A 17,221-nucleotide genomic window follows, 5' to 3' on the forward strand; every position below is an offset into this window, starting at 1 on the left:
CACATGCACACACATATGCACATCAAATTGTCAGGTATTTTATAGAGGTTTGAACAATAAGTATAAACTTTGTTTACATTCCTATGGGTTCCGTACCAATGTTCATCCGTTAGACGGCTACGCGGCGCTTACGCGCTGCGATATTTTGTCTCTATGCAGTTAAAGCTGTACGATTGCTTTGAAAAAAAGTTCCAAATTTCCAAAATATTTCAAATTAAATTTCTCTTCAAAAAGTCTTTTTTTTTTAAAAATAATTTTTGGTACGGGAAGTTCCAGCAATTTGCCTTAAGGCACGATGCCATGCGCCCCACTAATTTTAATTCACTTTAGGTGTGAATACTTCAAACATTCACCTTACATTAGTCGTCAATATAGTAATCAAAAACAAGAAGTATTAGAAATATCGAAAATAAACATACGTGAAACGAAAAGAAAATAGTAATTGCTTTATTTATTTGGAATAAAATTTGAATATGGATCATTTGAAAAGTTATAATTCAATCTGATGTTACTAAAAGAGTTTGTAAACGTAAGACAACTTTCTGCAAGAACTCTCTTAGAAGAGCAATTTTCTCGGTGTAGAATATTAAGATCGTAATTAAAAATTTTGTTTTCTCAATTCTCACTTTTATTAACATTTTTATAGGTATTTTTACTAATTCAATATTTTTACTAATGCTTGATTTGTACTTACCAATCATTATAGTGATAGTTGAAAATGATTTGGCCTGTATTAAATCACTTCTGAATTACACCTCTCCGTCATCTCTAACTCGGCACAAAGACTGCCATGGATTAACCTTCGTCGACCATGCAAAACTTTCAGGAAGAAAGGACGTGTTACGTGCAACTCGCATTAAGCTCGCGGACTATCAAAGTGCTAAAACTTCACAACATTGTGCTTCGTAAACCATAAAAATGATAGCGGCCGCCTGCATAAAATGTGCTAAAGAAAACTGAAATTCAGGTGAACTACTTTGTTGTAAAAGAGATTACCTGTTCCATATAGAAAATTTGAAATATAAAATTTAGTTTTGGCATAAAAGATTTCATGTCTTTAAAAACAAAAAAGAAGTTTTTTTTATTTTTATGAATAATTTTATTATTTTACTCACTTAATTAAGAAAGTCATATTTTTATCGTATTTACAAAATTTAATTTTTCAAATCTTAACTAAGTTTTTTTTTCATATTTTTTTTATAAAATTTAGTCTACAATGTATACCCTTATTTACAAATACTCTATCAGAGGCACTTAATAATAATAATTTTATCTTAAATTTTAGCATCCGCCGATTGATCATATATTAAAAATAAGTTTTTTATAGTTTTTCTTATATTTACACATTACCTAATTAATATAAAAAATCTTGAATTTGGAAAAAAAGATTACAAATATCTTGACATGGCAGTTACGAGTATTATAACTGATAACGTAGGAAGAATAGTACAGGAATTCGATGTATGATGGTGATGATCATGATCAGAATGATCATGACCAGAGTGATCATGACCGGAATGATCATGCATAGATGTGCCATTAAGCATTCCCTCTTTTCTTTGCATCTCGGTATGTTCTGGCGTATGATGTGCTTCTCTCTTTTGCCGATTTATGTTTTTTTCTGACGCTGGTTCCACCTTCACCGAAGCTTCATCATTTGGTGTATCATCTGATTCTTCAAATTGGCTCACCAGTTTAAGATGTGTGGCTATTTGACTTGGTTTGTTCTCGTCATCCTGGTCTGTAATTTTCTGGGAATCTTGATTCTCAGGAGTTGCCTTTATATCATCCTTCAATGCAGCATATTGTGGTTTTCCATGTATAACTTGTTCCGAATCAGAAACATCCACAGAAGGAATATATCTATGATTAGATTTTCTGTCTGAATCTGAAGCTGATTTTCCGTCATACGTAATCACAGTTCCTACCGGTAATTCTATATCACCTTGAAGACCGACTAATTTAGCATGGTTATATGGCAGATAATAAGAGTTAAAGTTTTCTTGAGCCATAGCCAATTTATCTTCGCCCATCTCCACTACCTTATCACCAGATATAATTGCATCTGCGCGCATATTGATTTTCGTCTTAATTTTATTCTTATTTTTCGATTGTCTGTCCGGTGGTGATGGTATAAACATTGGTTCAAAAGGTTCAGTTCTTTTTCCGACAAAAATTTCACCGACATTTTCTTCTTCTGCTTCTAAATCTTCTTTTTCGTTTACCGTGTCAGATCTGCGATTAATAGTTAAATCAGAAACGCCTTCAGTACTTTGGGCTGCATCTTGCTCACGAACTATTGGTTTAAAACCACCTTCTATGATTACAGAATCTGGTTTAAATCCAGTATTTACAGCTGGCCTAACGGTTGGCAGAACTATTTTTGGAGCAGTATCATCGAAATCAATCATATGCTGCGTGTGATGATACACAGGTTTGGGTGAAGTCATAGCAGGCTTATTTATTAATACGTGAGTATTTATCGTAGTTTGTTTATCATAAGCTTTGGAATCGAGTCTTTGATTGATCTTTGCATTATCGATTACGATTTGTGGTCTTGGGGCAATAGCAGGATAGTGTATCATTGGATATGGGTGTAAAAGCTTTTGGTCGGTGCTAATAGGCTGAGTTGATACTGGTATTGGCTTTCCAAGTACTATTGGACCTGATTTTCCAGGTAAAACTTCATGTGCCGCTGATGTATCAATCATATCAGCATAATTTGATTTCAATGGTCTTATATTTACTGGTGGATAAATATGTCTGTATTGATTAAAGTTTGGTGCATAGTAAGGTTTTGTTGTTTGCCTGAAAGGTTGTTTAAACCCGGGTTTTTTGAATTGATTGTGAATTATTGAATGCTGTCCCATAATAAACTGAGGTCTTGACTGAGGACGTTTGCTCATGACTTGAGTATACGTAACTGGCCTTCGGGGTATATGATGATTTGCTGGCCGCCTTTGGGGAATTGAATATTTTTGGGAATGGTTAGGTTTATGTTGCGGTTGACGTAAAAATACACTTTGTGGAATGTTTTGTTTTTGAAAATTTTTCAATTCCGTATTTATATCAATAGGATGGTATTCAATTATTGGTTCTGTTTTAGATGAAGTTGGTGATGGAGCACCAAATAAAACGGGTCCAGTATTTTCGCCAAATTTAATAGTTTGTTCAAGTTCTTCTGCTGCTTTAATACCTTCTTCTATGGTCTTTTTTAACTCCAAATTTTTATCATACAATGGCTTTGTCATAAAATAATTTATAGGTTGTTTATGCACATCGTGTTCAATAATTTCAACAACTTCTTTGACAGGTGGATTAACAGCACCCTTAAATGAAACAGGTGTTTTGTTACCTTCGCTCACAAAATTAAATGCCGGTTTAATTCGTGTTTCTACGTGTTGCGATGGCACCGACTCTAATAAATCTTCATCGGGTTTGGAAAATACTTCAACTTTCGCACTTTCTGCTGGTAATTCATCGCAGCTATCCAATACGTTAATCTTCCAACCTAAGTACCGATGGGTAAAGCATTGATAATATACAGTATCTGGTGTCCGTGCATCAGGCGTCCAAGTAATGACACCCGGTTCACCGTTGTCGCAGTTCAATGATAACGATCGTTGATAAGCTCCGAAAGAACTGTATTCATCTGCAGGAGGGCCATCAGGATTAGGAGTCCAATTACAAAGACGACCAACACCAGTAGGTATAACATCTCCACTCTTGGTGTATTTTACACCAGCATAAATATTTATAGCCTGAAATATTTCAAGATAAATTAAAATATTTTTCATCAAATACTGAATATTAAGTTTACAAAACATACGGATTTTTCTTCCGGTGTTTTATGCTCATAGCCTCCTACTGAATCATCAGTAATATAGAACGGATGATACTTTGCTGGTATTTCAGGATCCAAGCCACCTTCTACAACAAATGTGTAAGTTTTTCCTCGAACAACATTAATTTCTGGAATAAGTAAGCCATTAATGTACCATGAGATGCCCCATCCAACATGTCCTGAAACGATAAAATAAATAATTAGATACTTGACTGAATTTATTAAATTAACCGCAGAATATTATATTATATAAACCTGTTATTGCAGGATATCCTTGTTTACCACCAGTTGGACCCATTTGAGCATAAAAAACTCCATCGTCGGGTTCGTAGCATTGTATCGGTGGTATATCCCAAGCACCTGATTTTGGAGCAGGTGCTGGTGTTGGGACAGGTCGTCTTTGTGCAATGACTGGAGCAGGCGGTGGAGTATTAACCGCAGATGTGCTTCGCTCGATGTCTATTGCCTGAGTTCTTTGTTCACTGGCTTGTTGTCGAGTCGGACCACGTCGTCTTTTATTTTCATTCGAACTAGGAACAGGTTGAGAATCTTGTCGGTCACTTGCCACACTTGGTTTTCTGCCTCTAGTTCTTGTAGGTGGTGCCTCATTTCGCTCGGCCTGATGCTGCTCTTTTTCTTCATTGCGCATATTTGCTATCATACGTTCATCAGCTTCTGGCATCGGGCAATTCCAAACTGGTTGACGCCCAAAATCAAAGAATCTATCTCCCTTGAGATAATGAGTGTGGAAAGATACTTCGTTTCTCTGGTTAAGTGGACCAATAGCCCAAATAATTGGCTAGATAATAAACAAAAACAAAAAGGAAATTATAAATACAAGTAAGTACAAAGTCAAATGTAAAATATTTCTTAATTTCGGTATTGCATATTATAGCGGATGTATATAATTACAAAAGTGAATTTGCGAATTAATAATTGTTAAACTATTACAGAATAATTTAGTAGGGTGCTGCAATGAACGCATAATACGCAATGACATAAAAATGCTATAACTAATCAACATAATTCGACAATATGAGTGTCAAGGTATTTTATTATGAAGACCCATTCATACGTTCTGAGAACATGGTGAAATATCAGAAATAAAAATTATAGATTTTAATCCATCTGGTAAAGATGATGTTAAAAACTTCTTATTGAACATCATGACTAAAAAAATAATCAATATTAGTTATAACTTTAAAATAATATCAAGATATTAGGTGCAAATTGGTAAGATATATACATTTTCTGAAATTTCGAATAAAATATAATATTACAAATTGAACATTTATTAAACGCTAAGAAAGAAAAATAAGTATTATCATTTTTATAGCATTTCTAGTGTTGAATCGTTCGGCTTAATATTGGAATAAAAAAAGTTACGACCTTATTTGTGAAAATGCAGTCAAGAAATATGGCAAATCTACATAGTTGCCTTTATTGTCAAACTTATTTTTTATGAGTTGCAACCGAGAAGTGGAGTCCACATTTAAAAATATTTTAGATTTTCACATCAAATATGTATAGTGACATAAAAAGTAAGAAATATAAGTACTCTTCGAGAGACATAGATAAGTGACTGTATAATGATTTTATAAACAATTAAGTTGAATAATATTTTAAGTTAAAAACTCTGAACTATATATAAAGATTATGTGGTAAGTACTCATTACTTGGTGAACAATGTTTTGTCAGTGAATGCGGAATTAGTACTTCATGTCAACTCATCCACGTATATTATATATCGATACTTTTCTGTTTGGCATGCAGGAAAACGCAAAGGCATCAATCAACGTTGTCATAATAGCAAATACAATAAACATAAATAAATTAAAATAAGAATTACCTGTGAACTGTTGATTGAGACAGCTCGATCGAGTTCGTCCGAAGGCCGCAGGGGACGCTGATAAGTCACGATGGAGTAGTCGTTAACCATGGCCGCGTTCAAAAGACGGATCGAGTTCGTGTTGTCCTATGTGCGATCATGTCGATCATTATCGATTAATTGCTTAGTTAATTAATATTATAATTGTATTTTAATCAATATTGTTTATTACGGCATTATGATATACTGGAATGTTTGTAGTTCACTGACACAAAACCAACCTAGACGCGCCTATGCTGCGTCTTGTCGACAAGAAAATATAAGCTAAGATCTGTTACACGACAGTTTTGTTCTGCACTTAGTAAATGTTATTTTGTATTTCAGTAACATGAATTGAATTAAATTTCTCTAATTTCGAATAGTAGCAAAATAAAGCAAGGAAATCTTGCTTGATTACAAAAAATATGCTCGAGCCGCTCGATAACTCATGTATAAATGCACAAAACAAATAAATTGAATAAAACTAAATTAAAATTCAATAAAACTTCTGAATAAGGTAGAGCAGTGCACAAAGGTTCAATTTGACTTTAAGTAACTTTCCTGCCTAAAATGAACTATATCACAACACAAAATACGTATCAAACAAACAACTATCGTACTATTTTAAATAAGTTAATACATAATTATAGAAATATTTTTTTTACTATTTTTTCATATTTATCACTTGTCTCTTTTTACCCCATAGATGGGGTAAAACGAGCCCAATTTTATTTTTAAGTTTAAAGATATTTTACGAAATAATATCTGCATTATACAACCAATGCAAAATATAAACATAATTACAGAGATGATATCGATCTGGTATATGACTTTGATCTGGTATTTCATCAGAAATATTCATCAGCAGAGTTGGAATAACTATTTATATGACTTATCTTTTGTAAAATTGCTTTCTTTAACTTAAATTATTTTTTGAATTACTATTTTTATTGTTTACACCTTTGCCCACGTAAGGGCTCAGGTTTTTTTTTTTACCCCACTTACACGTGAGCTTTCATAAGGGTTCTATGAAAAAAAATTGTTGAATCTAACTTAAAAGTACCAATATATCTTATAAAACAATTAAATAATGTATAATTAAAAATTATATTAAGGTCTCGTAAATTAAACAATAGTGCTCACGACCAAGAAAACTAACAATAAACAAAAGTATTTTGTTATAGATTTTTAAACATTACAGTTGGTCTCACGATGTCGTAAGACTCAAGGTAATGGCCGGTTAACCACATTTTCCCTCTACTTTTAAATATTGCTGATAAAAAATACTTTACTTGTTTTAGGTGGTGGACCTTCTTACCCGCGGACCTTTAAGCCCTTCTCTACCCTATATAAAATTTAGTTATAGTTTGTTATAGTTTTCTAAACATTACAGTTTATTTCGCGATATCGTAAGAATCAAGGTGATGGCCGGTTAAACATCTTTTTCCCTCTAATTTCAAATATTGCTGATAAAAAATACTTTACTTGTTTTAGGTGGCGGATCTTTCTACCCGCGGACCTTTAAGCCCCCCTCTACCCTATATAAAATTTTGATAAACTATAATATTGTTATTTGTTCACACTAAAAAATAATTAACTATTTCTCTTATTAAACCTAAAATTACTTGTGCTATCAGTAGGGATAAAAAAATCTCCATAACACAGAATTCACACGTTGGAAACTATGTAACTCCCTAAGAATCTAGAATTTCTGTATTTCAAAGTAGTTACACAAAAACTTTGTGCTTTTAGAAATAAAAATTTTATAGGCACTTGAACTACTAAAATTTCAAATATTTTAATAACGCCTTATAAAATATTATTTGACAAATACAAATAGACTCAGTTAAGAATATCATGGATAAATAATATGGATCAATATTAAAAAATAAATCTTATTAAATTTGATAATAGTTAATAGGAGCCACCACTAATATAGTAGTTCTCAAATAAAACCATATTTCCTACATATTATTGCATACAGTAACAATAATAACAACAATGCACATTATATTTTATTTATGCACAGAATTGTGAAGAATTGTGAAATCAATTACATTTATAATTTTTCTGAGAATAAGCGGGGTCAATTATTTTTTTATTCGCTGATCAAGAACATCAAAAAATGAGATAATCACTTCCATATAAGTTCGCAGATATTTAATTATGTTTCACCATGCTTTTATTATTCTTCTGCCTCAATAAAGACATTTCGACAACGCGTGGCACATTGCAAAAAAGACATTCTTTTCACCGCTACTAACGTTAAAAATTTTAATTGTATTATTATTCATTCGCGTTGTGTCATCAGCGATATCATTGGGAAATAATATTTTATACAGAGAAAGAAAAAAATATAAGCCAGTAGGAGTTTGCAATTTTAAATATCAGTTACGGCAAGATTGTTAAAACGATGTTCCTTTGCTAAATAGGCACCGTTGCAACACGCGCCACTTTTTTATTTCTCGCGGTTACGAAACGGAAGATATTAAAAAAAAACGATTGCAAAATGTTCCGTTGATCCATCGCAGAGATAAATGAAAGACAATAACGGAAAAATTCTATTGCTTTTGATAGATGAAAAAATGAATAATAAAAAGTAAATAATATGTAGGCCTACGTTGTAACGAGAACAATACGAGCACATTTTGTAGGAGGATTACATTATGCACGATAATTGACCTGTATGTAGATATATATATATATATAATATATATATATATATATATATATATATATATATATATATATATATATATAACATGTGTGTATGTATTATGTAATATTTTCAACAACGAATTTTATATTTTATTTAAACAAAAATCTATTACTTGGGTTCGTTCATATTTCTAAGAGATTGTCCTGCTTCGGAATTTTGTACAATGATATTGATTCATGATCTAATAAGTTAGAGCAGGCCTTAAAGGTCCGCGGGTAAAAAGGTCGATCACCATTATCTCATGAACAAGTAACAATTTTTTAAGGGGCACACCTAGTGTGACAACCTAAAAAAAGCCGTTTATGTGAATTAAAAAATCATAAAAACTAGTGAATCGATCTATTCAAAATTTTGAGGGTATATTTATACATGTCTTGAGAATACACAGTAAAATGACACGCAATCTCCGGCGGCGCCAAAAAAAGGTCCTCCACTGCTGCAGTGATTGCAGCCTTCTCCGTTGATAAAACATAATAAAAAAAATCTCGTTAAACTAGATAATACTGTACAATGACCTGCGATAAAAATAAAAAATCAAAAATCGACAATATAGCGGCGTTAAAAAAGATAGTCGAATTTTACCCAAAATTTTGATCGTTTTTGGCTTGCCAAAATTCGATTTTTGATCAGATCAAAAAATGGATAGGTCATTGTACGAAAAACTATATATAGAACATGTAAAAAAATTCGATAGTGATTGGATCATTTGTTTTTGAGTAAACACTGCAGCAAATTCGGAAAATGCTGTTTCGAGAAAAACGCGTTTAAAGATAAAATAATCGTTATACTATATACTATATGTATACTCTTTAAATGGCTGTGACTCAAAAACTATTTAAGATATCAATTTAAAATTTTGGTATGTTATTTTTAAAGGTATAACCTATCGAAATTAAAAATACGATTTTTTGAAAATTTCACACTAGTTGTGCCCCTTAATGACACTATATTGAAGTAGAGGGCAAAAGATATGTACCCATCGCCACTTCTATATCACGAAATGAACGGCCTCATTGACAATTTTGCAATAAAAGTTTTTTGCTTTTTAGTCTTTTTGTTCTTAAGCCAAATTGTCTAGTTTACGATTTTAGAATGATTATGTTTTTGACCCCTAGCTTTTAACCCGGCCAATGAGATAAAAAGAACCAGAAAGCAATTTTTTGAAAATAAAAAAAATATAGATGTACAATGTTCATTTACCGGGCAACTTTATTGCTTAGAACGTAATATAGTTGTTCGTTTGATATGTGTTATTTGTTTTAATGTAGTTGGTTTGGTTTTAACAGTATTATTGCTAAAAGTCAAATTCGATTTTGTATCCCGACATTCAAAAATGAAAAACTAAATTCTTATAATCTAATAAATATACGGTGGCAACAATTACATAAAGCAATTTCTTATGCAAAAAGTGTATCACATAATGTCAAAAAATAATATAGTTTTTGAAATAAAATAGAAAAGTTCAAGAACAAACTTATTATATAAATTGAATAAATTTTTTGGATTGCCATTATTAATTATGCTTGTTGAAATCCGAACTATCAATTATTTTATTCAACGTGTTTTAGTTATGGGGTGTCCTAAACTGATAATAAAATACTAATTATTTTAACTTTAACAAACAAATATTTAATTATTTTAAAACTAAAAGAAATCCTTTTTTCAAAAAATCTAAACAATTTTGAGTTTGTTGATTTTTGAAATCAACACACAACAAACAACTAATCGTACCAAAAAACTAAAATTGAAAATATTTTGAGGTAATACTAATTTACCCTACGAAGAACTTTTTAATATCAAAATTTTCAATTTATTTTCTTAACCGATTTTTCCTTTTATTATTATGCATGTTTATTATTTGTTATGTTATATCAAGCATTTGAATATCAAATTAATAATGCTTTGAAGTAAAAAGGAGGTTCCTAATTCATAAATTCAAAAATCACAAGAATATATATATATATATATATATATATATATATATATTGATTCGATCACCAAGTGCAAATCATAAGCCTCCATGTATATGAGCAAAAAATTCTATTTGAATTTGACTACTTTCATCTTCTCTTCGCAAACAAGCAAATTTTTCAATGTAGTAGGTTTTTGTTATCATTTCAACATATCCGTTACATACAACTTTTTCAAATAATTTTTCTTGCTAGATACATTCATAAAATTATGCATTAACGATCTAATAGCTCTATAAATAAAGTAATAAAAAATATAAACATCGAAAATATCATGGCCATGTTATAGAGTCAACCTGTTACACAAGTTCATTAAGCTATAAAGTGATAAATAAGAGATAGTGAATTTTAATATGAAATAGTGATCTAGAAGCATAAAGACTTGAATTCAAATGAAAAAGACAATAAAGATAGAAACAGTTATTTTGTACTTTTCATTTTGCCAAATTTTGTTTTATATTGTTATTTGATTTGTTGATTGCAAGATCAAGAATTTTGTGTAGTAACAACAATGCACTTGTATATTTTAATGTTATAATTATTTTTTTCACTTTTTTTTCAATATTTTGTACGGCTTCAGCAATATTATAGGTAATAAATTGAATATTTTTACTTTCGAATGCTAACCTTTTCAAATGGTAACAAATAATTGTCTGGTGTGGAGAGTGTAACTCAATTTTTTTTTAAATCTTTGCTGTTTTTGAAAACTAGAATCTTATGCATATTTATATTTTGATAAGTGGTGTATAATGTTTGAATTTATATGTTTTATTTAAATGATTTAAGGCTAAAGAATACATATATTTAATGGCGAAGTCTGTTTTGTATGACGATAAACTCGCCGTTACTTATGAACAATATATTGTTACTATTAAACCCAAACTAAATTTATTGTTACTACATAATAATTAAAAGCTAGATTTGTGTCCTTAATCTCTTTTTCGATTTCTTTCTGTGTTGAAAAATGTTTTAACATAAAATGGTAAAGGAGTGAAAATTTGTTTTTTTATTATACTATCTAAACCAAATGAACTATATCAAAGCGTATTATTCGCTTAAACAACTATCATATCAATTAAACAACTATCGATCTATATTTAGTAAATATAATTTATTATTATAGAAATATGTTTTTCACTCATTCACCTCAGAAGCTTGGTAAAAAGAGACATCCATCGGGCAAACAAATACAATACCTTATTTTAATTTTTATTTTATCTAAACCAAATGAACTATATTAAAGCAACTAACACGTATCAAATAAACAATTATCGATCTATATTTAGTAAATACAATTTTTTTAGAAATATGTTTTCTATCGTTTTTTGTAAAATTTGTCATCTGTCCTTTTTTACCCCAAAATCTTGGTAAAAATAGACAGCCATCGGGCAAGCAGATACAATGCTTTATTTTTAAATTTAAGGGATTTTACGAAATAATAGTGCTAAATTATTTATTCAATGTAAAATAAAAAATTTATGGTCCGGTATTTTGTAAGAAATATTCATCAGCAAAGTTGAAATAATTACTAGTTTATTTAATCTCTTGTAAAATTGCTTGTTTTGACTTAATTTACTTTTTTTAATTACTATTTTCATTGTTTAGCTCACCCACATGTTAGCTTTGATATAGGTTATATTAAAAATCTGATAAAAATTAGCAATATATCTAAAAAAACTTTTGGTATGAATATTGATATTCTGAATAGTGACGTCGTAAAAATTAAATATCAAATTAAATTAAATTTGTCTTCTACATCAAAATAGTATCATTAAAAAATTCTACGCTTTGGTTGTTTTTGAAATAATGATGGTGAACCCTTTCACCTGCGGACCTTTAGTTTATTTTAAAACCTTAAAGACCATTGAAATTTTTAAAATGTATGAGTCAATTGAATGAAACTTGATATTACGTAACAGCTACCACTACTATTATTTTTTATCAATGTAACGTTACTAAGAATATGTTGATAAATGTAAAATAAATTCATTGTTGCTAAACAAAATAAAAAAAAATATTAGAATTTTATCTGTGTATAAAAAAAATATCATGCAAAAATAGGGAGAAGGTTGAAAATTTCTATCTCGATTATTTCAAAACCTTCAAAGGTCTTACAAAACCTTTAATAAACAGTTTGAATAAAGGTTGATTACGTATGAAAGTTACCACTCATTATTGTCTATTAACGATAATAAGTAAATTAAATTCAATCTTACTACATAATATATAAAAATTAATTTTGTTTCCGTTATATTTTCACGATCCGATTTAGGAGAGCAACAATGTCAGGAATGCGTTAAGAAAATACTTCAACTGTGAACAGCCAAAGTAAAATCTTACTGAGCGGAAGTAGCAAAATAAGATTAAATAACATCAAGTATGAGAATAATGAGTTCGCATTGAGACTTGCCTTTGAGATTCTTTCATCCGGGCAGGAACCGCGCAGACCGGAGCACTGCGATTTATCGTCTAGTTCGTAATCAACCGCGTATCCTTTTCCAGTGTTCCTGTCCACCCAGGCCACGACGACGTCGCCGCCGACCATCACGCTGTGCTCGTCGCTTCCAGAGAGGCCGAAGGACATGTAGTCGCCGTCAGCTGGAAAATATCATATATTGTTAATAATTATTAATTGTATAATAAGGCGGGAGTTGAAGTTTCGTGGGTAAAAATGTCTTCAATGGATATCTCAAGAACAAGTAAATTTATGTAATTTTTAACAACAATATTTCTGAATATTATATGAGTATATATGTATGTAAGTAGATGTGTGTATATAATAGATATAAATATACGAGTTATGAATTAGCAAACTATATTATATTACTGTATAAAGAAGATTGGCGTATAAATAAATAAATAAATATTTGAAAGAAGAGGAAAAAAGATGTATAACCAGCCTTCACCTTGATTCTTACGACGTCGATATCAGGTGATAAACGGCAATGTTTGGAAATCCATAACAAAACTATTTTTGAAGTAAAACTTTTTTAGGCGCGACTAGGGTGTAAATCCGTCATTCGCTCTCGATGATATTTCTATACGGGTCGATTGTGATTAGTCGTCGCGTATGTGAATAGATGTCGTTGTATGCGTACCGATATCAACGTTGTATGCGTACCGATATCAACAAGATAATAGGCATAGATGAATGAACATTTTAAAGTTACATCGTAGTACAAATCTTGATTTAATGAAAAATGTCTGAATCAGAAGAATATTTTACCCTGTTCCTTGAAAATAATAAAACAAACTAGTTGGTATCGGTATTTTGCTTTGAGGCAAGTTACATGAACTTCCCGATTTGTGTAAATAATCGACTTAATCCATGATAGATAAATTAATTTATGAATAGTTAAAAGTATTCGAAGTGGATTTATTACACATTATTGAAAATCGAACACCTCAACCCGGTTGGAGTATTTTTTAAAAGCAAATTTTCAAAAATCTATATTTTTTATAATTGAGCCAGTTTTTTGTAGGACTTTAATTGTTTAGTATGTTCATTAAGCAAAGTACTCTATCGTTATACCAAGTAAATTGTCTAATTTTAATTTTAACAAATGCCAAAAGAACTACTCATTTTCTCAAACTTTGATGAATTTTTAAAATTAAACTACTTGTCGTAAAGCCGTAATATTTCAGTAAGTTCTATAAGATCATGATATATCATGATCGCTAAAAAAAGTTTCATAAAAATCGGTTTGAATTTTTTTTTCAACAGTTAATTACAAGTCACCTAATTAGTTTTCACCTAAAACTAATCAGTGTCATTCCCAACTAATATCTTTCGAACAGTTTTGGATTTTTCGAAATCGATTCGGTAGTATGATCTTAAATGTGGACGAAAAGTTTAACACCTTTTTTCAAATTACAAAGAAATGGCTTGGCCGATTGTCGCACAAACCTGACAAACAATAGCCCTCATCGAGATACTTCGAATGGTTTTTAAATTTATGAAATCGCTCCAGCCGTTTTTGAGAAAACGTCGATTTACGACAAAAAATCTGTTCACACACACACACATACTTTTTCCAAATTTGGTCTCATTCGATTCAGAATGGCTTGAAACGTCGAGAAAACATAAAATTAGCGAATCGGATTTTTTTATGAAAACATAAACTTCGGGAAGTAGATTAAACATTTGTACTAAACGTAAGATTATTGATGAGAAATAATTTCTATATTATTCGTAGTTTCTATAAATCTTTAGTCGAATTATAGAATTTAATCGAAACTAATCAACGAAAGTCCGTATTGAATTTTATAGAATGGATTTTAAATTTTCGTTTCTGACAAAACGACGACGAAAGGTGAAAAATCGGCTCACACACTCACATTCTTTTTGCAAATCTTGTCAGATTCGATTTTGAGATTCGAACGTCGAGAAAACAAAATTAGCAAATCGGATTTTGTCGTGGATACATACATTTCTCCTTCGGGAAGTTAATTATCATGTTTAATACACAAATGATGAGCATGTGATTATAAGAAATTACACAATCTGAAGTAAAAATTTACGTTTAAAATTTTCTGTTTGTTTCACAAGAATGTAGGTACAATTTTGTAGGACAATTTTCTATATACTTCATTCATCCTTTGTTCCAAAAAGCTTGTTCATCAGTTTTAGGTAGCAATGTATAAGGGAATCCTCCTGAGTGGGACCATAAGTTACAATTACTAAAAATTCAAATACTTGAATTAGTGAAATTATATAAGAAGCGGTTTTTGTCATAATAAGCAGATTATGAAATTATTTTATAACTTGAATATTTTCGCGCAAACTCCTTTGTGTATAATACAATACAAAATCAATATATCATATATTTACACATGTGCAAATATATTACGTGATCACAATAAATCGGATCTATTCATAAATGGTTTTTCCTGCACATCACTGACATTAATCTGTCTTGGAAAGTGTGCAGATTATGATGAATTATAAGTCCAGCATCATAAAGCGCCGTACAACGAACTTTCACTTATGTTAGAGGCTTGTGACGACATTGCAAGTACTTACGCTAGAGTTCAACGAAATGAACAAAATTAATATTATGCAATTAGGAACATCCAATTGTGTGATTAGAATTCACCTCTCTAGGGCAGTTTGAAACAAAATATTTAAAGATATAGGTCGCATGGCAAATATTGCTACATTTAATTTCCCGAGAAGAGCTATTTTTTTATTTTTCATTTTCGAAACATGTTTTGTAACCTCAAAATAAAAATAAAGTGGTGGTGCATGGCATCGTGCCTTAAAGCAAATAGTTGAAACTTCCCGTACCAAAAACTAAATTAAAAAAAAACTTTGCAAAACTTTGAAAAAAAAACAGATATTTAAAAAAATTTGAAATTTTGGAAAAAAGTTTACGTCTTTAAAAAATTAGATGTTTTTATATTTTGATTTTTTCTTGTATTTTGATTGTATTTTAGCTAGCCTAGCTGATTTGGGGTCGAAATATTAAAGCGCGTAAGAGCCGCGTATTCATCTAGCGTGTGACCATTGGTACGGAGCCCATATAAATTTACACAAAATTTGTATTTATTATTATAATCTTTATGAAATATCTGATAATATAATGTACATGTGTCTAATGTTCATTTTTGACCCCCAAATACATTATTTTTTACTATTTTGTCATTACAAGTAAAATGTTTTTTTAATTACTATTTAAATCGGACGCTCCGTTACCTCAAAAACAGAAATATCATTTTTGGCACCTTTTGCCCCGTATCTCCAAAATGGTTAGACCTGCCTTTGCCAGAAACTAATCAGCACGTCTCCTCATCAGTAGGAATCGAATGTATTTGACATATTCAAACCGGCTGATCCAAAATTGTTGACGACGAAAGTGTTCGCAAAATTGTTGACGAAAATTTGTATCCGCACACACACACACGCACACACATATGCATACACACACGCATACAAACACACATATATACATCAATTTTTTCTAAGGTATGCCAAAATGTTCAAAACCACTAAAACGTAAAGATATACAAAAAATTTCATTTTTGATTTTTTTGCGATTACTATAACTTTCCCTACGTGAAGCTAAAAATATTTTACTTGAATACTTATTTTATAATTGGTTTACTATAAAAGATAACTGTTGTGATGATTTAGTAATGGTAAGTGCAGTTTAAGTCCAATTAAGAATCCACGAATGTTGCAGGGAATAAAATATTTTTAGGTAGCTTATGTACAGTGAACAGTGAACACAAAACCATAACACTTAATATAGGAATCAAAAAAATTAAAGAAAATTAATGAAATTATAAAAATTATATTACTTCCATTTTAACGGAATTGAATTATACTCACAATGTCAGGCAGGAGTTGTAAAAACATCCAAATAACCTAACAAGGAAGTTGTTTGCTCAAACTCAACCCCAAAAATTAAGAAAAGAGATTCTAATGACGTATTTTATTTACTAACAAGTAAAAATCCACTTTTTTTTGTTTTTTTTTTTGTACTATCATCATTGTAATAACCTGCATTAGTGGACAAAGTTTTGAAAGCAGATGATCAACCAACATCTTATACTATATATCACAGTACAATAAATTGTATCTACAACTATAAAATCTATATCCATGTCAAACCTATGTTGATCGATTATCTTCTGTGCGAATATGTGCAAAAGGTGTCAATAATTTGTTTTAATATTTTCTGATATCGGTGAACTTTATACAGTATAGCTTTTTGTGCGTGGAAATAGGCAGCAGGGAAAATGTCATCCGTATCTATTCAAATACCACTAATAAAATCTGAAATTTATGGGTGCCGGAATACTGAAACAGGGATCATTAT

At 30.5% G+C, this 17,221-nt stretch overlaps 1 protein-coding gene across 1 annotated transcript; it reads right to left on the bottom strand.

Moving 5' to 3' along the window:
* Window positions 1-3,318: 3,318 nt before the first annotated feature.
* LOC113375442 (protein Skeletor, isoforms B/C-like) lies at window positions 3,319-12,984 on the bottom strand. Its single transcript, XM_026615381.1, has 5 exons — window positions 12,811-12,984; window positions 4,100-4,643; window positions 3,830-4,023; window positions 3,464-3,761; window positions 3,319-3,329 (listed from the first exon to the last, which is right to left on the bottom strand). The coding sequence occupies exons 1-5, from the start codon at window positions 12,982-12,984 to the stop codon at window positions 3,319-3,321; spliced, it is 1,221 nt and encodes a 406-aa protein (XP_026471166.1).
* Window positions 12,985-17,221: the final 4,237 nt, after the last annotated feature.

The sequence above is a fragment of the Ctenocephalides felis genome, unplaced genomic scaffold, assembly GCF_003426905.1.
Source record: "Ctenocephalides felis isolate EL2017-DRISC unplaced genomic scaffold, ASM342690v1 CF-g0.4_SCAFFOLD_01886, whole genome shotgun sequence".
NCBI lineage: Eukaryota > Metazoa > Arthropoda > Insecta > Siphonaptera > Pulicidae > Ctenocephalides > Ctenocephalides felis.

What these genes read in the sequence shown, in the direction of transcription:
- LOC113375442 (XM_026615381.1), bottom strand. Translation starts at nt 12,984, where the DNA reads ATGTCCTTCGGCCTCTCTGGAAGCGACGAGCACAGCGTGATGGTCGGC. An exon ending in CGGATGAAAGAATCTCAAAG is followed by an intron (nt 4,644 to 12,810) that starts GCAAGTCTCAAT and finishes TTTATTATCTAG; the next exon opens with CCAATTATTTGGGCTATTGG. An exon ending in AAACACCGGAAGAAAAATCC is followed by an intron (nt 3,762 to 3,829) that starts GTATGTTTTGTA and finishes GAAATATTTCAG; the next exon opens with GCTATAAATATTTATGCTGG.